The sequence below is a fragment of the Rhincodon typus genome, chromosome 15 (genome assembly GCF_021869965.1).
Source record: "Rhincodon typus isolate 14 chromosome 15, sRhiTyp1.1, whole genome shotgun sequence".
Lineage (NCBI taxonomy): Eukaryota > Metazoa > Chordata > Chondrichthyes > Orectolobiformes > Rhincodontidae > Rhincodon > Rhincodon typus.
Genome location: NC_063346.1, coordinates 29527450 through 29551575, shown reverse-complemented (window position 1 = coordinate 29551575; position 24126 = coordinate 29527450). Strand labels below are relative to the sequence as shown.

At 37.9% G+C, this 24126-nt stretch overlaps 1 protein-coding gene across 4 annotated transcripts in view; it reads left to right on the top strand.

The window, feature by feature from the left end:
* Window positions 1–24126, top strand: part of LOC109911732 (PH domain leucine-rich repeat-containing protein phosphatase 2-like) — a 120726-nt gene that overhangs the window by 59821 nt on the left and 36779 nt on the right. For all 4 annotated transcript variants that reach the window (XM_020511109.2, XM_048605567.1, XM_048605566.1 and 1 more), the window contains 4 exons: window positions 6770–6895; window positions 10117–10265; window positions 16373–16519; window positions 17702–17932. In XM_020511109.2, the coding sequence (XP_020366698.2) occupies window positions 6770–6895; window positions 10117–10265; window positions 16373–16519; window positions 17702–17932 (653 nt within the window). The remainder of the gene's footprint in view (window positions 1–6769; window positions 6896–10116; window positions 10266–16372; window positions 16520–17701; window positions 17933–24126) is intronic.

Here is a 24126-nt window from a genome sequence, read left to right as displayed (position 1 = left end):
TTTCTGAAGAAGGGTCTAGGCCCGAAACGTCAGCCTTCCTGCTCCTCTGATGCTGCTTGGCCTGCTGTGTTCATCCAGCTCTACACCTTGTTATCTCTGACAACAAACATATAGTGTGTTGCTACTGGGGGACTTTAATTACCTAAATATTGATTGTTCTTATGTTAGCATAAAAGAGAAAGGAAGGGGTTAATTCCAAAATATATTCAGGGGAACTTCCTTAACTGTGTTCTCTGTCCAACTAGGTAACAAGGCACTGTTAGATCTGGCACTGTGGAATGAGAGGCCAGTTGGATCAAATGACTACAGGAGAACATGGTGGAAAAGTAATCATTGTATCATAAGGTTACATTAGTAATGGAGAAGAGCAAGGAACTATTTAAATTAGAATTTAAATAGAGGGCTTACTTTCGTAGGATGAGAGCAACGTTTTTCTAGTGCTGTTGGGAAAGCTCTAAACTAACTCTGCAGGAATATGGGAACCAGTTGAGAACATTAAGGAGTAATACCAGGGAGCACAAAATACTGGGAAAGATAGGTAGCACTATATTGTGAACTATAAGTTGATTAGATTGAATCGGAGGTAAGGGAGAAATCGATACTTTCTAAATCAGGGTTACACTGTGGACATGTGAATGCATGTAGTATAAAAATATTATGCTGGGTCAATAACAAGGATTTGGCTGAAAGAAGGGCAGGACTGGGCATCAACTATTTTTTTGTTCAGGACATTACAGCAGAAAGAGGATTCCTGGGAGGGTTCAAAGATAAAATCGATTTGGTTATACCTAACAAGCAAGAAAAGTAGAGTTACATTGCTTGGTGTAATCTAAAGACCAGAAATTAGTAGGAAAGTTGTAGAGGAATAAATTTGTAAGGATATTACAGTGAGGTGCAAACATAATAGAATAGCTTTATTGGGGTGACTTTACCTGAATATAGACTAAGACAGCGGTAGTATTAAGTGCAGAGAGGAGAAAATGTTCTTAGATCTGTGTTCTGAAAAAATTCCTACATCAGCATATATGTCCAGCCAAGTAAGAAATGAGACGTGCCAGGCTTGGTTCTTGGGAATGAATGAGCTAAATTGATTAAGTGTCAGTTGGGGGGACATATTAGGGACTGTTAATCACTTTTTCATTAAATTTTGGGATTATGATGGAAATGGATAATGGACAATCAGAGTAAGAATAATTAAATGAGGGAAAACCCAACTTCACAGGGGCAAGAATGGAGCTGGGCCAGATTGATAGAACTGAAATTTGATGGCAAAGACTAGCTAAACAATGGGTTATCTTCAAAGAAGAGGTGGTTTGAATATAGTTAAGGAATATCCTCTCAAAAGGGAGAGAAAGGGTAAGCAAGTCCAGAGCTCCCTGGATGAAAAAGGAGATAGATAGAAATTAAGATAAAGAAAATATGTGCTTATGGAATGTGTCATGTAGAAAATATAATTGAAGACCAATCTGAATGCAAAATGTTCAGGAGAATAATGAAAATGCAGATAAGAGAAACAGAAGGGTAACATGTAAAAAGACCACCAATGAACACTAAGGGAAATCCTAATGTCTTCTAAAAGTGCACAAATGGTAATAAAGTAGTAAAAAGAAGAGTAGGGCCATTAAGAGACCAAAAAGGGAATTTACACATGGCAGCAGTTGTCTTAGCTTAGATATTAAATGAGTATTTTGCATCTGCTTTTACTAAGGAAGCAGATATTACTCAGATCATGTTGACAGAGGAAGAGACTCAGTCATTAGAAGGATTCAAAATTGAGGAAGGAAGTAGTGGATAACCTGTTGGTACTACAAGTTGACAAGGCACAGGACCAGATGAGATGCATCCAAGAGAATTGAAAAAAGTGAGAGTGGATATTTCAAAGATACTGACCATAATCTGTCAGTCTATCTTGTACTTGGAGATGGTGCCAGAGGGCTTGAGAATTGCAAGCGTTTATTCAAGAAAGGTTGTAAGGAAAAGCGCAGCAATTACAGACCACTTTGTTATCTTTAGTGATGGGGAAGCTTCTAGAAATAATAATTTGGGATAGAATTAATAGTCAGTTGGACAAATGAGTTAATTAGGAAGAGCTATTATGGGCTTCTTAAGGGAAAAACCTGTCTGATTAACTTGCTGGAGTTTTTTGAAGAAGTAACAGAGGATTAATAAAGGTAATATTGTTGATGTGGCGTTCCTGGACTTCCAAAAGGCATTTGATACAATGCATGCACCAGATTTGAAAGAAGAGCCATAGCTCAAGGAATAAAGGGGATAGTGATGCCATGTGGATACAGAATTGGCTGAGGGATAGTAAACAGAATTATAGCCAATTAATATTTTTCAGGCTGGAGGAAGGTTTGTCATGAGATCTCCAGGGGTTGGTACTTGGACCCTTGCTTCTTCTGATATATGATGTTGGAGTTCAAGCGGCAATTTCCAAGCTTGCAGGTAATATAAAACTTGAAAGCTTTGTAAACTGAGAAGCAGACATTGTAGAACTTCAAAAGGACATTGATAGGTCTGTACCTTGGACCAATAGCTGGCAGGCAATGTTGAGGGGGTGCATTTTCATAGAAAGAACATGCAGAGACGAGGTTGGCAAAATGGGAAGACAAGTTGATACAGTTTAGTACAGAAAGGTGTGAAGTGATGTATTTTGGCAGAGAGGCCAGGGAGATACTATATATATATTAGTATATCCTGTGAATAAACCTACTAACAAAGAAAAAGATGACTTGGTTATTTCACCATCTGGCTTTGATCCCTTACCATGGAGAGACATAAACACCTGGTGATTCATGTGCTTAGAGCTTTAAATGTAGTATCATATGTTCAAGTAGTTCAGAAATCATGCAGAGTCTTGAGCTTCATAAATAGAGGAGTTGAGTACAAAAGCAAAGAAGTTGTGCTGAACCTTTATAAACCTCTAGATAGGCCACAACTAGCTTGACATCCATTCCTGGTCACCATGCAGTAAGAAAGATGTGAAAGCTCTTGAGGAGGTGCAAAGGAGATTTGTCAAAATGATTTCAGGAATGAGAGAATTTAGCTACAAGGTTGGGGCTGGAGAAGCTGGTGGTGTTTCTCCACAGAGCAAAAGAGATTGAAGAAGGTTGTATAAAGTGAACACGACTATGACAAATTTAGATAAGGAAGGCAAAGAAGAGTTGTTTCCATTAGCAACTGGTAAAAGACCCAAATATTAGGTTCTTGGCATGTGATTCAAGTGGGATAAGAGGAAGAACTTTATTTATACAGTCAATGTTAAACTTAGAATGGGCTTCCTGAGGATGGTGGATACCGAGATGATTGAATCAAAAGGAAATTGGTTAGACATGAGTGAAATAAACTTGCAGGGCAATGGGGATAAAGCAGGGAATTGGAACTGAATGGATTACTTTACAGAAAGCTGGCATGATCTCATTGCCTCCTACTGTGCAATAATGATGCTTAGATCAACTGCGGTTAGTAAATATTATTGGAACAGAGTTTGAAAACTGTGCTGCTTTCTGGTTGTGGCGTACCTGACTTGGGAGTATTTGTTGAGCGAGTGTGGAGGAAGCTTTACTACTGTCATTGTGACTTCAGGTTGCAGAACATTCAATTCTGAGTCATATGGTCAGAAGTTCAAGCTTCACTTCAAATACTTGAGCATTTAATTTCAGCTGGCACTTAAAATGCAGTGTGAAATACTATAACGTCTGCTGTTTTCTTTCAGCTGAGATATCAAACCAAGGCCCTGTTTGTTCACCAAAATTAGTATAATATCTCAACACTATACTGTTCTGAGAAGAACAACAGTTTTCCTGGCTTTTCAATCACATCATAACTACCTACCTGCTTTGCTTGTGCATCTTAACCATTCAGCTACTTGCCCCAATCCCCGCACTACTGCCTTACCTGTTCAGTAGCATTCAAAGACTGGACCTTTAAATTTACCATAAATCAGGTAGCCATACAATAGGGTGTGTGTGGTCTTTCAGCAACTTTTCTCTGCTCCAGTAGAATTCTACAGGAGAAAGCTTGTTGCACATTTCTTCTTTTAACTGGATTAGAAGTTCCTGGTAGAAATGTGCAACAGCATTGAGTTTGAGTTATCACTGAGTGCAGTGGTAATCTACTGGTCATTGCTGCTGCTGCTGCTTGGTCAATTCAGGCCCTTGCTGTCATGAAAAGTTAAAAATATTTTAACTTTAGTTTCAGTTATAAAAGTTTCCACAATGAAAAACTTGAGAAAATGACTTCATACTATTAAATTTGTGACAGAAATTTCATTAGCTAGTGTGCTAATTAAATTAGCACATTATTAATATAATCTCTGACAGCTAATTTTGAAAGTGCAGCACCTTCATGGTGCTGAACTATTTCAGTGGTGAACTAGCCAGTAAATTGTCATTAATGTGACGTGATGATCAGAATAAAGTTCATTACAGTCCTACCGGACTGCAGAGCTGCACTGTCATTAGGGAGAGGTGACTGGTTTAATCTGAGGGTCACCACACTTCAGGTGGGGGAAAAGGTTGAGAATGTGGGATCTTCATGGTAACCTCAACTGGTTCTGGAATTGAACCCAGTGTTGACATCATTCTGCATTGTAAACCAGTTGTCCAGCCAACTGAGCTAACCAGCCCAGCCTACAGAATATTTTTGACAAGTGAAACTCAGTGTTGATGATGAGAGGGTCTTGGGAGTACTTGTATAATGCAGAAGCAAAGCAAGCAATTAGGAATGCAAATGACATGTTGATCTTGTATTACAAAGCAATTGGATGACAAGAATCAAGACAAATATTAAAGTTATACACAAATTCCTCCGGTAAAGTCAAGGTTGAATTCCAGAAAATTGTAACTTCATGAAATGACTTTAGGTATGGTTTCCCATAGGAATCAATGTAAAGCCAGAGTTATGTTTCCAAGTTCAGTTTTTGCCCAGAAAAGCCAGTGTAAAAGTTGAAATACAATACTATAAATAATCCGTTATCTGTAATTTTATCTGAAGTAACATGCAAAACGAAACAAGGCTAAGCAGGCCTCACTGCAGAGAAGTCTTCCTAGAAAGTTACGGCAAAGAATTCTTTTAAAGAATTTAAGTCCACTGCAGTTTCTCTACTAGTACAGGTACAAACAGCAGAAGAAGTTTTTTTTTTTATTATATAAAGTTTAAAATAAAGTTTACTTCAATAACTGAGTGGAGGAATGTTTTGAAAACAACTATGATCTTCAACTGCAGGCCTAGACAAAATGGCACCAACTCCTGTAGTGCAATCTGGAGGCCTTGCTGATGAAGCTGATTGCTGCATCCTCAAAATTTGCAGTGATGAGATGTGAGAGGCTAAATGACATGATCAGGAAGTAACGGATGTTTAAACTAGGAATGGCATTTTAAATGAAGAAAAACACAAAATTAAGCAATTTTAAAGTGAAAAATTTAAAAGGGGAGAATTAAAACAAAGATTTTAAGAGGGGAGGCAATGGCCTAGTTGTATTATCACTGGACTGTTAATCCAGAGACCCAGCTGATGTTCTGGGAGCTTGGGTTCGAATCCCACTACGGCAGATGGTGGAATTTGAATTCAATAAATATCTAGAATTAAGAGTCTAGTGATAACCATGAATAACCATTGCCGCTGGTTGGGAAAAACCCATCTGGTTCACTAAGGCGCTTTAGGGAAGGATACTGCCATCCTTACCTGGTCTGGCCTACATGTGACTCCAGACCCACAGCAATGTGGTTGACTCTTAACTGCCCTCTGGGCAATAAATGCTGGCCTAGTCAGCAACACCCTCATCCTGTGAATGAATAAAGAAGAAAAACAAAATTTCCTGCATGGGTCTTTGGGGAGACTGCACCTGGCATACTGTGTCCGGTTTTAGTTTCCATATTTAGGGAAGAATATGCTAGCATTGGAGGCAGCACTGCGAAGGTTCACCAGACTCTTCCTTTCATGAAACAGTTGTACTATGATGGGCTGAGTACACTGAGTCTTGATTCTTTGGAATTTAGAAGGATAAGAAGTGATCTCATTGAAATGTACAAAATTCTGAAAGGGTTTAATGCTGAATAAATTCTGAGGGTTTGTTAATGCTTGGCTGGGAAATCTAGAATGTTGGGCAGTGGTCTTAGAATAAAGAGTTGATCATTTAAGACTGAAATGAGGAGAACGTTTTTCACTCAGTTGTGAATCTTTGGAATTCCACATCACCAGAGGATTGTAAAATCTCCATCATTGAATACATTAAGGCTGCGATAGACTGTTCTTTGGCCGGTTAGGTGTGAGGGATATGGGAGAGGCTGAGAAGTTAAAAGTTGAGACCATGATCAGATTATCCATGTTTATGAGTGGCAGGGTAAGTTCGAAGGTCTGTATTGTCTATTCCTGCACCTGTTTCTTAAATTGCTATGAATGGAGAGTGAGTGGAATATCTGTGAGCATAAACATGTGTATGTCATTTTGCTGATCTTTATCTGTGAGGCAAGTTTTTTCCATGTCTTCAGGACCTTTATTTGATGGTCACACTCAAACACACTTTACGCTTTTGAACATTTGGTAATAAAATACTGCTTTTGATTCCCTTGGTGGTTCAACTGAGTAAGTCTGTATGTAACTTGGCCACACACCAGGAAAACACACAATTTGTTCGCTGGCCTTTTTACTTTCTTTCAGTTTCAGAGAACAGACGTGTTAAATACCATGTACTAGATTTTTACAAAAATTACTCTACACTTTTCTATGAAAATAGTAAATGTTAAAATTTTTCCCTTTTTATAGGTGGAAGAAGTAAAGAGAAGACAATACTGCCTTATGTTCAGCTCTGCTGGGCAACAAGGGCAAACATACTACGTCATCTTTGATTCATACCCAGAATACCTGCGGTGGCTCAGACAGGCATCCAAGGTGCTGTATTATGGCAACAGTTAATATCATGTAAAACGTATAAAGGAAATAGTGTGTTATTTTAAGATTGATGTAATAAAACACCTTTGAGTTATCTATAGGAATTTTAAGGTTTTAAATTGTGATGTTTCTTTACATTATTTATTTTCGACTTTTAATGGAAGAAGGCTAATGTATTTGACAATCAAATTTCTAAAATTTGGAAGTTAAATAAATGGGAAATAATTATTAGCATATCTTTTAATATAGTTTTTAATATTTTACTTTCGAAGACTTCTCATTTTTATCCCTTTTATTGACTGTGCGAATTCCGCAACATATTTGTGTGATTTACATTGGTTAATTTTTGGCACTTGAGTCACTTTGCCATTTTGAAGATCTTTATGAATGTCATTGCCAATTCTATTTTGTCTTGGAATAAACTTAATTCTCTCTGCATCCTCTTATTCTCTGGAGCACAGCTACCAATTTGTTTCTCAAGTCTTTTCATTTAAACTGAGCCTAAGATAATTGCTAAATTAAGCAGTTAATTTGCTAACAATGATTTGGTAAACATTTGCTTATGCTTGTCAGTTCTTTTACTATTATACAAAGTCCAACTTTGAATTATGGTGAAGACTTATTCTTCCAAAACAATGGCCGTCCCCTGGGCTAGCATTGTCTACCAGGGTATCTTGCTTTTGTGTTGGTAGGAACTGCTAACTGTAGTTGAATTTGTAAAGGTTTGTGGCTGGGAAACTTTTTTTTAAAAACGATAAACTAATTTTCTGTGCAGCCTTTGCCAATTTTGTTGCGATGAATTTGGCATTGCTTCAGCTTTCCTGTTTTCTGAGTGTTAGAAATAATAGCCCTGGTACCTCATTAAACAGAATATTAAAGCAGCTTTTACGTTTTATCCCAACATTTGTAACTTCTCTTCCAATTCTTTGTTCAAATTAATGTTTACCTGTCTCTAATTGTGGAATTGAAGTAATTTGCTCGTGAATGTAAAATCTAATCTGGTCAGTTATCATCCTGCAGTCAATTCTCAATTGTCAACAAAGTGATATCAAGCAGCAGCAATGACATCCTCGCTGACACTCAATTTAGGTTCTGGCAGGGCTACCCAGCTCCAGACTTCTGTTACTACATTGGTTCAAATGTAGATAAAAGTTAAATTGAAAATATGAGACTGACTGCCCTTGGCACCAAGGTATTATTTGTCTGAATGTGGTGTCTATGTATCATAGTAACATTGAATTAAGTAGTGATGGGGGAAGAATCTCCACAGGCTGTAGTCCTACTTGGCACACAGGAAGATGGTTGTGGTTGTTGGAGGTGCTAGAGGAAGCTAAGGAATCATTGATCAGTAAAATCTAACATCTGTTGTCTGGAACTTGCTAGAGTCTCCAGTTTGATAAATGAACACCTTAAATTATCAGTTGATCAAAGAAAGTCAGCATGGATTTGTAAAGGGCATATCATGCTTGATAAACTTGATTGAATATTTTACAGAGGTGACTAAAGAAATGTTTGGAGAATGTATAAATAACAGCCATAGGCAGACTTTCTTTAATCATTTGATAATAACTTCATAAGAAACTGTGAAATAAAGTTGAAAAATTGTTGCTAATTATTGACCTGGTTAGGAAACTGACTGAGCAGCAGGAGACAAAGTAGGGATATTGAGAAGGTGCTCTGGCAGACTATGATTGGAGCTGCATTGGCATATTTCATGATTGGCAGAGCTGGCTTTGAGGTGTCAAATGTCCTACTTCTGTTTCTGTTTTCCTATTATCACAGCCTCAGGATATCTGTGCTGGAGTACTTCAGGGCTGCGTGTTAGGCCCAGCCATCCTCAACTGCTTCATCACTGGCCTTTCCCTATTAAATATTTAGAAATAGGGATGTTTGCAGCACCTTTGGCAATCCTGGACTTTGTCAATACCCATGAGAATAATTGACTATGATTTGACTTCTAATTTGAATTGTCATTTGATGACTGTTGTAAAATTACCTTGCTCATCTTAATTGAAGTTTTTTTTGTTCAAGCAATAGATTTCTTTTTTGTACTAGTTGCAAACTTATTGTACTGTCTCAAGTACTCAAATGTCATACAACTGTGGCTTCTTTAGTGATATACACAGTGTGTACAGTTGCATGCTATCTGGCTAGTGCTTTGCTGTTCATCTACTCAATATTTCAGAATCTCTGATACCTGCACTATCTGTACTCACTATTACCTGTTCAGTTGGGTTTCTACCTTGCTTCAGCATGAAATAGCTGTCATGCAAGTCACATTGTACCTTCTGTGGCTGTAACTGTGGTGTGCTATTCCTCCTCATCCTCCTTAGCCTCTCTGTGACATTAAAGATCATTGACCACAGCTTCCTCTTTTGATCCTTGTTCTTTATTCACATTTAGTCCCTTGGAGACAGCTTCCAAAGACATGAAATTGAGTAGAACATGTCGAACGTTGACGAAACCCCCGAGTGTCTCAATCCTTTCACTCTTTTCAGGTTACAGTCTGAGCTATAGTTACTGATGAGGTACAGTTTCCTATCATTAACTGTCAGGAAGACTGATCTTTACGTCTGGTCAGATAGTCTGCTGTTTCCACCTGTTGTGTGTCTCAATCTCTGCAGTCCTACAACTCTTCATTCCTTTGACTTTAGTCTGTTCTGCATCTCTTCATCTGCTTGGAAAGCCAGGACAGACAAAATGGGCCAAATGGCGGCCTCCTACACTCTAGTAGTTCTGTGATGGTGTTGTATCTAGACATGATAGAGGTGGTTTTTGTTGCAGGGGGCTGTTGACTGCCGAAACTTCGAATTCAACATATAACACACATGGTTCCTAGTTACTGAGTAATGTTGAAATTGTGTGTTTGGACATCTGTGAAGACAAAGTTGGACTCTATTTCAACTGCAAAGCATAATAACAGCTTTGTGTAAACCATGACTTGGTTTACATAGAGAATGGTCACTTGGACAAGGTGCCAGAAGGCTCAATGTGCCTGTGGATATCTATCAGCTTTTGAGAAGGTGGAATGGAAAATTATAACTTATGCACTAGGTTTTGCATGATATTTTGACAATTAAAGTCTATGAAAACCCTTACCATATGATTTTTTTAGGTCACCAAATGTTTTTATCTTAACTGTAGTCTGCATACAACTAGTTAATTTAGTTAGCCTTTTACAGTAATAGGCACCAACAAATTAACAGTTGGTTTAATTGCAGGTTGTCTCTCAGCGAATTGGTACCGTTGATCTGTCATGTTACAGCCTTGAAGAACTTCCTGAGTATCTCTTTTTCAGTCAAGATATCACGCATCTTAATCTACGGCATAATTTTATGCAGGCGGATGTTGGACTCTGCAATCTTAACAGGTATTTGAAATATTTGAGTGCTTTCCATTTGTTCCACACCTCAGTTGTTCCACGTTTCTTTCCTACTCTTAACATCCTCCACCTATGGGTGGAGGAGTAAGAGAAGAGAAAGAAAAAGAACTGATGAAACCCAGCCAATGCTGTTATAATTGCTCTCTCCTATCTAAAGACTGATACATAGTTAAGTAGTGGGAGCAAAAATAAGTGAATGAAAAGGAAAAGAACTAATCAGAATTGCAGAGAAAGTAGGAACTGCCGATGCTGGAGAATCTGAGATAATGAGGTGTAAAGCTGGATGAATACAGCAGGCCAAGCAGCATCAGAGGAGCAGGAAGGCTGACATTTCGGGCCTAGACCCGAAATTAATAGGGCTGTATGTTGATAAATGCCTGGATCTGATGGTCTTCATTGCAGAATGTTGAAGGAGGTAGCTGTGGAAATAGTCAATGCGTTAGTGATTATCTTTCAAAATTCTACGGATTCTAGAATGATTCCTTTGGATTGGAAGGTAGCAAATATCAGCTCTTAAAAAGGGAGGAAAATGGAAAACGGGGAATTACAGACCTGCGAGCCTTAAAGCAGTAATAAGAAAAATGTTAGAATCTGTCATAAAGGCTGATAATGATCTGATTGGACATTTTCAGCACGGATTTGCAAATGGGAAATTGCGTTTGACAAAACTTGAAATTTTTGAAGATGTTTCTCACAAAATTGATAAAGCGAAGCTGATGGATGTAGCATGCATAGATTTTCAGAAGGCTTTTGCAAAAGTCTCCCACAGGAGGCTGGTTAGAAAAATTACCTCCTAACCCATGTGCTTTGATGTACTGGCATGGATTTATGACTGGCTAATAGACAAACAGAAATAAATGAGCCACTCTAGTGTTGGCAGGCTGTGACTAGTGGGGTACTGCAGGAATCCATACTTACACCCAGCTGTTCATAGTGTATATCAATAATTTGGAGTAATATTTCCAAATTTGCAGAAGACACAAGTCTAAATGGGAGTGTGTCTAGTGAGGAAGATGTACCATGGTTTCAGGAGGATTTGGACAGGCTTAGAGAATGGGCAAGGACATGTTGATGGAATACAATGTGGGAAAATATAAGGTTGTCCATTTGGTTGGAGAAACAGATGTGCAGACTATTTCTTAATTGGTAAGAAGTTGGAAAGTGTAGATGTGTAAAGGGATCTAGATAACCTTGTCAATAAGTCACTGAAGGCTAATGTGCAGGTACAGTATGCTGTTAGGAAGGCTAATGGAATGTTAGCTTTTATTGCACGTGGATTTGAAGGCTTGCTTCAATTCGGTTGTATGGGAGCTTGGTTAGACCATGCCTGGAGTACAGTGTGCAGTTTTGGCCTCCTTATCTTAGAAAGTATATTATTGCAACAGAGAGTGCAACAAAGGTTCACCAGACTTGTTTTCAAGATGAGATTGGGCAAACTGGGTCTGTCTTCTCTAGAGTTTCAAAGAATGAGAAGTGATCAAATTGAAACCTATAAAATACTTAAAAGGGATAGACAAGTTAACTGCGTAAGATGTTTCCCCGAGTTGGGGAGTCTAGAACCCTGGGGGCACAATTTAAAAATAAGGGAGGATGCTGCTTAGGTCTGAGATGAGCAGAAATTCTTTTACTCTGGGAGTTGTGAACCTTTGGAATCCTCAACCATTCAGAGGGCTGAGGAAGCTCAGTCATTGAGTATGTTTGAGGTACCAGTAACACACAAGGTTATGGAGATAGGTGAGTAAAAGGTGATGAAGTGTTTGGTCAGCCTTGATCTTATTGAATGACAGGGCAGGCTGTATGGCCAACTCTTGTTCCTATGTTCTGATGTTCAGTTGAAATCAATGTGTGCAGAAATTGCAAGTGAAGTACAGACTTGAGCTGTAAAGTTCCATACCTTAACAAGCAGATGTGGAGCAGTTTGGGCTTGGTTTTAAGAAAATGGATTACCTTCAAGAATCTAATATGCAGTCAAAGACTTGCGTAAGAGGAGGTTAAGTTGAAAATTTTAGTCAAAAGTATATATAATTGTGTTTTATTATGTTTTTCAATGTGAAATATATGAATAATCATCAAAGGCGGTGTTGTTTTCCTTGATTCTGTTGTTGTATAGTAAAAGTTTTTGTTTTAAACTATGACATCTTGTAACTTCATTCTTTCAGGAAATAAGAGGGATTTTACATTTTGCTTCACATGTTACTGGTCTCAGTAGGGATCATAACAGCATCCATGTTCTTTTAAAAGATTTTCATTCTACATTACTGAAAAAAATGAGCTGATGCAGTCTTCATAATTCACGGTGCATAGAAATTAATTGAAAGACAGAAATAATTACTGAAGTCTGTCGAACTGCATACTGCAATTCTCTCTTGCTCTCTCTGCCCCCCGTCCCACCCACCCATCAAATATGTCTTTGAAAGTAAGGGCAAATTCGAAAACAAGTGCTGTAGGAAAGCGACATATACAATAATTTGAATGGTGTGAACAGTTAAATATGTAGGAAACTATGATCAAATTGCTTTGCACAGATTGCTACATATAAAAGAATTTTGAAATCTAGCTTTAATTTTTATGCCAGTTGTGTTGGCATGGTGGCTCGGTGGTTAACACTGCTGCCTCACAGCACAAGGGACGCAGGTTCAATTCCAGCCTTGGGCAAATGTCTGTGTGGAGTTTGCACATTCTCCCCATGTCTGCGTGGGTTTCCTCCAGGTGCTTTGGTTTCCTCCCACAGTCAAAGACGTGCAGGCTACGTAGATTGAGTGTGCTAAATTGCCCCTAGTGTCCAGCGTTGTGCTGGCTAGGTGGATTAGCGATGGGAAATGCAAGGTTGCAGGGACAGAGTAGGAGGGTGGATCTGGTTGGGGTGCTGTGCAGAGTTTCACTGTGGACTCGATGGGCTGAATAGCCTGCTTCCATACTGTAGGGATTCTATGTTGGGGTAGTTGCATTTAGATTCGACAAAAATTAGAACATTGCAGATGCTGGAAATCAAAAGAAACATAGAAAATTCTAAAAATAGTAAGTACGTCAAGCAAAATCTGCAGAAATAAAAGGAGAGGTAACATTTTGGTTGTGGACCATGAGTACAAATTTGGACACATGGCAACAAATTGTGCATGGTCAGCAAAATTATTCCAAATGTTTTTTGAAAGTCCTAGCGCTCTCATTTTCTCCCCTAATCAGAGTATTTGCATATGAAACTATAACTAGCATTTTAAAAATTATGTAATTTAAGTGAAAAAAAACTATTACACTTGACTGAGAGGTGTGTTTGTTTGAAATGCCTATGAAAATGTTTTCCATTGGGACTCGTTTAAGAAGCTTGAGCCTTAACTGCATGCACGACATCAGAGAGCACGCTGAAGCTTGCTGTTTTATTCGTTTATCCCTTGTTGACCATTTCGTGTCTTTCAATTCTGGGCAGCCCTTACAGGAACTATTGGAGTGACTATTTGAGGATATTCGACAGTTTAGTTTTACTGTGTTGCGAATACAGAGGTAGAAAGACTGGCATGGTTTGGCTTTCTGTCTCTGTCAAAACAGAAGGCAAATGGAATGTTGGCAAGATTGCAAGATATTGGTAAGACCACAGCTAGAGTTTTGATTTCCTTATTTAAGGGGAGGCATGTTGTAATTAGAGGCAGTTAAGAGCTTATTAATTTGATTGCTGAGGTTGTCATACAAGCTAATTGGGCCTGTTCTCGCTGATATTTATGAGAATGAAAGGTGATTTTCTTGAAACACAGTTCTGAAGGAACTTTACAGGGTAGCGGCTGAGAGGGTATTTCATATCTTGGGGGAATTGAGAAGTAGAGGATATTGTCTCAGAATACAGAGTCTTCCATTTCAATTGGGGGTAAAGAGGATTTTTTTCCCGAGGGTCATGACCTCTTGAATTCTCTGCTTTAGAATGCTGTGGAGAATTAAGTCATTGAATAGATTCAAGACTGAAATGAATTCATTCTTAAACAGCAGTGGAGTCCAGAGTTCTGAGAGCAGGTGGAAAAATGCAATTAAAGCGAAGACCAAATTAACCACAATTTTATTGAATAGAGGAGTTGGTTGAGAGGTCATATGGTCAGTACAAATAAACAATTTTCACACAACCTTTTGAGGGACTATATGCAACAACTAGCATGCATGTTATGCTTAAAAAGTAGCAAAAATTCCAAGGAGCCTCACAAAAGCATTATTGCATAAAAGAACTTGACAACGTGCTGAATAAACAAGTATCATGACAGGTGACCAAACACTTGGTTTAAAAAAAGTTAAACTGTGCCTTACAACAGAGGCTTAGTGGGTTGGAGGGGGAGTTTGAAATGTTATGGCCCAACTGGCTGAATGCATGAACACCAATGATATGGGGGAAAGAAGCAAGGATGTATATGAGGTCATAGTTGGAATGCCAAGTTCTCTGGGGATTGTAGGCCTGAGAGGTTAGAAAAGTAGGGAAAAATTATCCATGGAAGAACTTGGACGTAAGGGTGTGGATTTTACATTTTGTGGGTTGGTAAACTAAAGTCTGTTGTAGGTCAGTGATCACTAAAGTGCTGGAAGTATGGGATCTGGGGCAAACAGGGATACAGGTAACAGAGTATTTGAGCTCTCATTCATAAAGGTGCAGTAGTGTATGTGAGGCTGGCCAGGAGGGATTTGGACTAATCAAGCCTGCAGTTAAAAGTATGAGAATTTCAATAGCTAATGGGCTGAGGCAGCAGATGGAGATGAGTGGTGTTAAGGGAGGAATATAGGTGGTCTTGGCAAGCAAGCGTATTTGTGGTTGGGAAGCTCAACTAGGGGCCAGAGTAGGATACTGGATCAACCTAAGACTGTTGAAGAGTAATGTCAATTTGTTGAATGAAGTCTAAAATTGGATACAGTACCGTTGATACGTTTATTTTGGGATGTGAATTTGTGTTACTGAAATAGTTTGAAAAATTGAATGATAGTAATCTAAAGTTGGTACCATGAAACATGCCTGTGAAGCTGCCAGATTATCATCTAGCCAATTGGTTCGCCATTATATTTTATGGAACAAAACCTGGTGTATGTGCCTGATCTATTTTGTGTGATGTTCCAATCCACACAGCAAGCCTCTACATTGACCCAGTTATCCATTTAGTTGTATAAAGCTGTTGCAGAGAACACTGTGGGAGCTTGTTTGCTACATGAGTTGGAGAAAGCAACTGTGGACCATTATCTTTTAAGGATAAGGGTGAGCAATAAATATTAGACTTGCAAAGGGATTTTTTTTTTAAGTGTTGATTTGTAGCAAAATCTTGTGCAGCCTAAGTAGACTGATACATTTGTTTTGAGCTTGCTATCTATGTATCACTATGGGTTTAAATTGGCCTACAAACTGCTGATTTTATTTAGACTATTTTATTCCTGTGCATTTTTATGACACTGCAAAATCTGAGTAATTCCATGTAGGTCAGTCATGAACAGTAGTGGTGCTAACGAAGAATGTTGTGTTCAGAACCAATAAAGTTCATTCATATTAAATAACACTGATTTCATTCTGCTATTAATAATAAAATTGATTTTATTCTATTTGTCCAGCATAAAATGGTTCAATTTATTGTAATTATTTTTTCATAATTTTTAGCCATAAATATGCTTTATCAAGTGGAAAACCAGCTACATAGCATCAAGAATATCCTAATTGAACATTCCGATCACCACCTCAGTAAAGCAATGGAGTACTACCTGGGAATCTTTAATGACTGCAAACTGTTTGTGAATTTTTTTTTTGTTTTCTGGGTTCTGCAGACAGTTCATTTATAAGTCCTTAATAGAAACTCAGTAGTTTGTCACAGGTAGTTTTCTAGCCAACATTCCTTGCTGTTCATTTGTATGTTATTTATCTCTATTCTGATTTACTACTTTCCGACGGCGAACAATCAATAAAATGTGTTTTGAATGGTGAGTTTGTGATAAACGAGTGATAGCCACAGGAAATACATGTTACGCAGCAGCAAACCTGTGCATTACAAAATGATATGAATTCGCCTATTAAATGGAATTAAACTAATTTCTACTATGACTAATGTAAAACACCTGGGACTAAGTTTATTTAACTTTTTTAAACTTAGATTCACTCAGCTGAAAAGCTTGAACCTGTCGAATAATAAACTGACAACATTTCCAGCATCTTTATGTGAAATCTTGACTCTTACTGAAGTCAACCTGTCCTGTAACAGGATTCAAACCATCCCTGAGGAGATTGGGAATTTGCAAAAGTAAGTGTTATGTCATAGGAGGCAGTTAAGTGTAGAGAAACTTGTTTCTCATTTTTGTTTAGCTGATGGATGTAAACCATTTTTATTTCTCTTTCTGTCCTCCCTTTCAAAGTATGTGTAGTGTTTTTGCACATTCCATTTAAAACGCTATACATAATACATTTATATACAGTAGCACCTGTGCAAATCCACTTACTTCACCCTCTTTTCAATTTACCACTATTGAATATTTTTCATCTCAAGTTTGCACATTGCTTTGCCTTCTGACCATTATGTTCTGATTTAGAACGTGCAGTCATTTCTTTATTTCCACGAGGGTTCCATTTCTGAGAACCCCCGCAAATGATGAAATTTGAGTGTGGAGCTCACTTAAAAATAAGTTTTTTTTTAAGAAAAAGGCTAAAAATCATACATATCCAAGTTTTTTGCCTGTGGATGTTGAATTTTGGTGTGGATAGGCAAATTTGTGATTCATGATTTTGCGGATAAGAAGCTTTACTGTAAATAATGGTTTTTATACTTGAACAATTTTCAATTGTGCAAATCCTAATGGATTAAGGAAATTCTGCAGAAATTGGTAGCTATTTCATTCGTTTTTGGGTCATATCATGATTTAGCATCTACGACGTAGAAGCAGGGTAATAAAGCAAACGTGTCCATTCAATCATTTTGCTTTGTATGAGCTTCCCTAACCCCTAGGTCTAACCCTATTTTTATATCTGTTTCTCCTACATGTACTTATTTTACCCAAGCTAACTGCCTCAACTAATCCTTGTGGTACCACATTCTAATTGTTATTCAAGTTTCTCCTTTGTTCCTTTTTGGAGTTATTAATGATTATCTTAGATTTATGATTTGTAGTAATTGGTCACCTCACAAATAATTTCTCCATGCTTAGCCTCTCTAACCCTTCCATTATCTTAAAGACCTCTATTCTGTTTCCTTCAGTTTTTATTATATTGCTAAATACCTCGGTATGTGTCTTTCATCTTTTCAAGCTGCTTAATATTTTCAAGACTCAGTACAAAAACTCTTTGTCAATTAAGTGCCAAATATTCCCATTGCCCTTTATGCCCAAAAAGCTATGTAACATTTTCTGCTGGAAGTGGGTGTGCAGAATATTTAAAGAAGAATTAGCATATTATTTTATATGCAGTACTTATGATTTCTTTTCATTCCAAGTCTTCAGACTTTCATTCTGGATGGGAATTGTCTTCAAGGTTTGCCTTCAGAATTGGGAAATGTGCAACAGCTTACCCATCTTGGCTTGTCCTTCAATGACTTCACTGTGATCCCAGTAGTGTGTGAAATTTTAACAGCTATGGATAAGCTCAGCATGGCTGGAAACCATTTGCAGACATTGGCATTGGAGACACTGGGCCGATTGACTCACATTAAACACCTGGACCTCAGGTAAGGAAATAGAAAATACCACAGCAATAGCTCTGTTAATGCACTTATCTGAATTGCAGAGATGTGTATTAGGCATAGTATACTGTTGCTACACTTCTTGTTTTTGCAAAGATTTTTTCTGCAAATATACCAATCTATTGCATATTTAATAAATGAGTTAAGTATTGACAAGAAAAATACAGTTGTAGTGAGAAGAAACGTGACCAAATTTCTTCAAATACTCTCCGGATTCTGTTAATGTTCCTGCACTGAATTTACTATCAGTTAGTCTGCTTATAATTGTGGCGTAGTTATTTTTTTCAAATGAGCAAAAATTTCTTTTGTAACTGATTTTACAAGGATGTCCGATTATTCGGCAATCTCCAACCAGCGGCTATAGCTCCTTTGTATCTTTTTATATTCATGGGATGGGATTGTTACTTACTAGACCAGCATTTATTCCAAACACTAATTCCCTTTAGGAATAAGCTGCCGCCTTGAACTGCTGTAATCCCTGGGTTGTTGGTAACCCCATGGTGTGGTTAGAAAGGGGGATCTGGGATTTTGACTCCGTGGCAGTAAAGTTCCAAGTCAGGATGGAAGTTGGAACTTCCTGCAGTTTGAAGATGCATCCCGAGTGATTTTACAGGAATTGAGAAAAACAGACTGATAGAATTCGCAAATTAATTAGAGGTGAAATTGTTTGCCAGAGCCAAGAAGACAGAGGTAACTGAAATATTGGCAAAGCATGTGATACTGGTGGACATGCGAGGGGTTCTAGCTATGATGTGAAAAAGAAATAAAGCAGTTTGAAAGGAAAATGGAATTAGAACTTAAAAAAAAAATTAAGCTTGAGGAAAAAAAAGAGAAAAGCAACCAGCATTTCAGAGAGTTGCAAAGGCACTAGAAGGAGAATGCATGAGGATGGAACTAGAGATTCAGCAGAGAAGGGAGATAAAGTAGAGGGAAAAGAGATAGGGAATGCCAGCTTAAAATAATTCACTTTGAAAAACCGGGGACTATGATGCCACAGAAGGCTCTGATGAGGTGAACCTCACACGTAAACTGCAGTGCAGAAAGGAAATGTTTAAATTTGTACTGACACTACTAAAATTTGAGGAGAAGTATATGAAGTAATTCTTTATATGGCTTGAAAAAATAACGAACCAAACAAAAGACCAAAGGAAAACTGGACATTGTCAACTTGCTCTGCATTTGGTAATGTGCGTGAAATTTATGTAATACTGTCAGAGGAGGTTTCTATGGATCATGGTGTATAAAAGGCTTTTCTGGGTGCAAATGAGTTAGTTTCTGAAGCACATACACAAAAGTTGTGACATTTGAAGAAACCTGAACAAACCTATATTGAATTTGAAAGGAAAAAGCAAAGTAATTTTGATAGGAATTAGGAATAAATAACCATGTGTGAAGCTCTCAGAAAATATTTTCTTAGAAGAATTTAGAATGGCTGACAATTATGAGCTGATCCTATAAAACTAAGCATCATTTCTGTCAGTCACACGGATAAACCCAAGGTGGTTAAAGTTGGGAAAGTGAAAGGAAGGCAAGTATTCAGAATAAATAAAGAACAGCTGGGAATGCTGCACGAATGTCTTTTCAAGTCTGAAAAAAATATACTAAGGCTGGAAGTGAAAATTGAAGGCATAAGTTTCTCCATTGTTAGAAGATGGGACAGCTTTGTTTAGAATGTTGGCAGTTATGTAGTAATCCTGTAGAACTTTTTCTACAGAGATTCATAAGAGAGACTTCAGAAAGGGAGCTCAAAAGGAAAATGCCAGAGATCAGATTTTTACTTCAGTTATGAAAGGAAAGATAACCCCAGCTAAACCTGTGACTATATTAAGAAACATGGAAACTATTCACATTCTTTTGCTGGAGAGTGACATAATTTTTCCTCCACAGTGTGTCATGAAAGCCAAAGTGTTAACAAATGGGATTAGCATCTCCCGGTTCTGCTGTACAAAGTACAGTTAGAGTGTTACTTGTCATCCAGAGCAGCAGTAATTGGAGTTGAGAAATTACCCATGGATAGCATTGATTTATTCCTAGGTAATGACTTGCCTGCAGTAAAAGTTATAGCTTTGCCTATAATCACAAAGTCCAAGTGAGGTTAAAGGGACAGAACAGTTACAGGAACAAGTTCCAGCTTTTTTCCATAGTATGTGGTGACCAGAGGGCTGGCTAAACAAAATCCATCACCACAGGTGAAAGAAATGCTAGAAGGAGCTGTTAAAAGTAGCTGAAACTTTATCAAAGGATGAGGATTCAAAAGAAGTGTTTTACCTGAGGTTCAGAATGCAGATTCAGAGATAAAATGGCAGCTCACACTAAAATTGAGGCTGAAAGAGTTCCAGTTTGTTTTTATAATAGAAACAGAGTTCTGATGAGGAAGTGGAAATATCTTCACAGACTCAGGGTGAGAAATGGACATTTGCACAACAGATAGTGGTACCACCCAAAAATCATGTGGAGATATTGCAAGTAGCACATTTATTGCTGTGAGAATTTCATGTAGGGATACAAAGTTCAAGCATCGATAAACAGGCATTTTACTTGTCCAAAACTTCGTAGGGATGTGGTGCAATTCTGTAAACATGCCATACATGTTGGGTAGTGGGCAAACCTCAACATATAATCAAACTGCCACCGTTAGTATGCATACCTGTTTTTTTTTTTTTGAAGAATCAATCAGTCAAATATCAATAGATTGCATAGGAACATTGCCAAAAATGAAAGCTGGACACTAGTATATTCTTACAGTTAAGAATAAGACAACCTAATTTTTAAAAGCTATTCCTTTACATCTCAGACATGAGTAGAAAAACAAGCTCATGTTTTTACTTATGAGCTAAACAGTTGAAGTGGAATCAGACCAAAGTTCTAACTTTTGCCTAACATTTTTTTAGGACATAATGAGCAATTTGTAAATGACATGGTTGAAACCCACCATCTATCATTCATGCGCACACAACACTTTGGTGAGATGCCATCTGACTCTCAGAACAATGATTAAAGCGTATTGTCACAAATACCACAGGATAGGAACAAGGGATTAGATTTCTGATGCTATGCTGTCAAAGATAGCCCAAATAAATAAATCTACTGGGTTTAGTCCATTCAAATTAACCCACGGTCATGAGGTCCATTAAAATCGATCACGGAAAAGATCTCAAGGCAAAGAGATGAATCATTAATGTTGGATTATGTGCCCGTCTTTCTAGAAAGACACCTGAGCATGCAAAGTTGCACAGTATTTAAAAACTTCACAGGCAAAGATGAAAAATAGAATATTTCAAATAGGAGATGAAAGGTTAGTGTTGTTACCTTTACAAAATGAACCCTGAAAGCGAGATTTAGTGGTGTCTACAAGGAAGTTAGGACGATTAGTAAAGTGGCTTATCTGATACATAATTCTGATCGCAGAAAGAAGAATCAGTTATGTCACTTAAACATGTTACATCTATTTAATTTATAGAGGGAAAGAAAGCAAGTATATCAGGTGGTATGAGTAGTGGAGGACGACCGGGACAGTGAGACTGAGATAGGAGAGGTGGATAATTCACGAAGCAGGTCTCCTATAATCCTGAATTACTGGGGCAGTTAGACAATGTATCCTCGTATCTAGAGAAAAATCTAATAAGGTTACTTAGGAAATTGAAGGAAATCTGCCAAGATATCGCAGAATGTATCATGTTAGACAAGAATAACATGAACATAGCGGAATCAATTACAGCAAAAGAACATCCTTATCAGTGAAGCCTACATAAACAACCTCAAGCAGAATCAAAGATTCAATACATGCTAAGGAGAGGCAGTGGCCTAGTGGTATTGTTACTGGACTATTAATCCAGAGACCCAGGTAATGTTCTGGGGCCCTGGGTTCGAATTCTGTCACGGCAGATGGTGAGATTTGAAGTCAATAAATATCTGGAATTAAGAGTCTACTGATGACCATGAATCCATTGTTGATTCTTAAAAAAGCCCATCTGGTTCACTAATGTTCTTTAGGGAAGGAAATTGCCATCCTTACCTGGTCTGGCCTATATTGTTACTCCAGATGCACAGCAATGTGGTTGACTCTTAACTGCCCTCTGGGCAATTACAGATGGGCAATAAATGCTGGCCTAACCAGTGACTCCCTCATCCCATGAACAAAATTAAAAAAAATTAAGAATTAGAATGACTGGATTGAACTTGGTCAAAAAAATTGGAGTTTGCCATTGGTGTTTGACTCCAATTCTGGTGGGTCAGCTAGATTCTGCATTGATTTATAGGAAAGTAAATGCAGTAACAAAAACTGCAGTTTTGTTAAAAAAAAAAAAATGATATTGATAGGGTTGGCACTATCTCATTCCTTTCTAAGAATAGGAATAGAAATATATTGTCACATGTACATGAAAAATACACGAAATACATATAAGTCGCCCCACCATGGCACCTACATCTTTGATAGAAGTCATACATTGTCTTAATTTTACTTTGTTTTTATTACAAACAAAAACAAAGTCGCTGGAAAAGCTCAGCAGGTCTGGCAGCATCTGTGAAGGAAAAGACCAAGTAAACATTTCGGGTCCGGTGACCCTTCCTCAGAACTGAGAATCCGCAGTTCTTTCGGTAAAATTAAGGCAAAGTTCATCAAGGTTCAGTTAACGGCTCCAGAGTTCAGGGAAAGCTGATTTGGGAATGACGGAATACCTTGAAAACGCAGCCAGGATGACACTGCAACGCAGGGCCGCTGGATGCATCCGCTGAAGAAGACCGCCATGCTGGGACAAGAAGCTGGGATATCTGGACGCCGAAGACAAAGAAGACCTCCACACATTTTTCTGTGTGTTATTCATGTGTGACTATATGTCTACTTGCGGATTTAAAAGGATATTGTTTATCACATAGGATTAGATTAGTAATCCTTTCTTTTACTTTTACTTTTCCATTTGCTAAAGAATAGGCTGCTTGATAATCAGTAGTTAATGACAAAATGTGGTGTGAATTGCTTTCGCCTTGAAAGCAGTCATTCAGGCAAATTGATCAATTTGGTGGTTAAATTTGAATATTTACACATTTCTGAAAGCTTGTGGAATGGTGGGGCTCAATTATCAGTGCACTCCTCCCAGTTAAGTCATAATTTAACTAAAAAGTGAGTTACTCAGCAAAGAACTCCTATTTAAAAAAAAGAACTGCAGATGCTGGAAATAGTTCTGAAGGACCTGGAATGTTAACTCTGTTTTCTCTCCACAGATGCCTGACATGCTAAGTTTCCCCAGAATTTCTGTTTTTGTTTCAGAATTCCTAGTCTGACCTGCTCTTACAGCCACAGTATTTATGTGATGGGCCCAGTTCAATTTCTGGTAAATGGTGATCTCATAAGGATAATAGTAGGCCTATCCAATCTCTTTTTATCATTTTAAACACCTCAAGCAACTCGCCCCTTAAGCTTCTAATTATAAGTACCAGCCATGTTTACAGAAATTGCATCATAATTTAACCTTTTCAATTTTAGCATACTTCTGGTGAATCTGCATGTATCCATTCCAAGGCCAGTGTAGCTTTCCTAAAATTAAAGCAGAAAATGTTGAAAATATTCAGCAGGTCAGACCGTATTTATTGAGAGGGAGGGGGGGGAAGAAAAGTTAATGCTGCAAGCTGAACTTTGATCAGTTCTGTTGAAAAATCATTGATGTGAAACATTAACTGTCTTCTCTCCTCGATACAAACTTTGCTGCTGAATGTTTCAGCATTTTCAGATTTTATTTCAGATCCCCACAACTGAGTTCAATGCTCTAGATTTGGTCTGACCCAAGCCTCTGTACAGCTGGAATGTCACTTCCTTACTTTTGTATTCAAGCTCATTTGAGAAAAAAGACAAGCATTGCATTGGCCTATTTGGTTACTTTTTATACCATCTAGCCTCACTTAATGATTTGTATACACAACTGCCTGAATCTGTTTGATTCTTGCATCTTTTTGAGGCTTCACCAACGAAAAGGTACAGAGCTGGATAGCTTCGCACTTGCTCACATTGAATTCCATCTGCCATAGCTGCACTTTGTCCACCTATGTAATGTTTGCTGTCATTGACGTAATGTAATGTGTCTCTTAACATATGTTTATCAAGCTCTCTGTCTCATGATGCTGTACTTGCTATGCTCTTTTGGCCAAAATATTACAGTATTAGTTTTCCTTCCAGTTATCAC